The sequence below is a fragment of the Penaeus monodon genome, chromosome 30 (genome assembly GCF_015228065.2).
Source record: "Penaeus monodon isolate SGIC_2016 chromosome 30, NSTDA_Pmon_1, whole genome shotgun sequence".
NCBI classification, from domain to species: Eukaryota; Metazoa; Arthropoda; class Malacostraca; order Decapoda; family Penaeidae; genus Penaeus; species Penaeus monodon.
In genome coordinates, this window is record NC_051415.1 from 34,521,524 (window position 1) to 34,522,603 (window position 1,080).

The window sequence follows — 1,080 nt, forward strand, 5'->3', positions numbered from 1 at the left end:
TCCGTGAATGATGCGGCGTATTATATATATATAGAAAAAAAACACCTTGAGACCAGCAAGACAATGGAAAGCGACGTTCATTTCCGGCGGCAGTGTTCTTGATCGATATCTCTCTGTACTTGTTCTTTTTATCCACGCCGCGTTTGTTTGTGTCCTTGTCATGCGAGTGTCTGCATTTGCATGCAAAACATGCAATTACAGCCAGGCCTACAACCAACGAAGCTACAACGAACCCAGGGACCCCGAGGCAGACCCGACGCCCGCGCCCACGGACCCGAGCCTCACCAGAAAGATCAGGGACGTCACGGGCGTGTAGTTCTCGACGCACACGAGGCCGAGGACCTTGGGCAGGTGTCCCCTGCGGGTGCTGACGAAGAGGAGCCGAGAGGCCCCGAAGATGGCGCCGTTGAGGCCTCCCCCCGTCGAGCAGGCCACGAAGATAGGGATGGTCCACGCCATGACCCCGAGGGCGCGCTGGCCGAAGGTCTGTCGGGGCGGGGGAAGGTATCAGAGCGAGGGGGGCAGTGATGATGACTATCATTACGTAATCAGGCACGTGGTAGGCGATGGTGTCAAGGAGATAATGATAACGATGATGGCTATATTCCTGAAAATTGTTGATGAATATGAAAGTGATAATTGAGGGTTGGTGTTACAGGAAATTACAGCGAGGACGACAGAGTGGTGAGGGAGAGAAGTGGTAGTGACTGTGATAATATTGAACTGATGAGATAACAGATTTTAGCTTGGTAATGATGGCATATGGACAATACTAATGTTTGGAATGTTAATGAAAAAAATGTATAATGTCATAATGATAATGACAAATATATATATGTCATATGGGAAAATAAAATAAAACATTTATTAAGACGAGATTAGCGAATAACTTCCTTCCAAACAAATGACAGAAAAAAATCATTACGCGAGTCATTATGCAGAGCAAATGAGACGCGAACTCACAACCGCGACGGCCTCGGAGGCCAAGATCTCGCCGGGGGAGAGGACGCCGAAGTAGGCCACGTTGGTCAGCACGTAGATCAGGGTCACGGAGGTCAGCGAGATGGCGATCGCCCGGGG

The 1,080-nt window shown here is 49.7% G+C and overlaps 1 protein-coding gene across 1 annotated transcript in view; it reads right to left on the reverse strand.

Moving 5' to 3' along the window:
- Positions 1–1,080, reverse strand: part of LOC119592747 (Y+L amino acid transporter 2-like) — a gene marked incomplete at its 3' end in the record, with an annotated part of 17,381 nt that overhangs the window by 8,045 nt on the left and 8,256 nt on the right. The window contains 2 exon segments of the mRNA XM_037941682.1: positions 286–486; positions 964–1,080. Of these exon segments, the coding sequence (XP_037797610.1) occupies positions 286–486; positions 964–1,080 (318 nt within the window).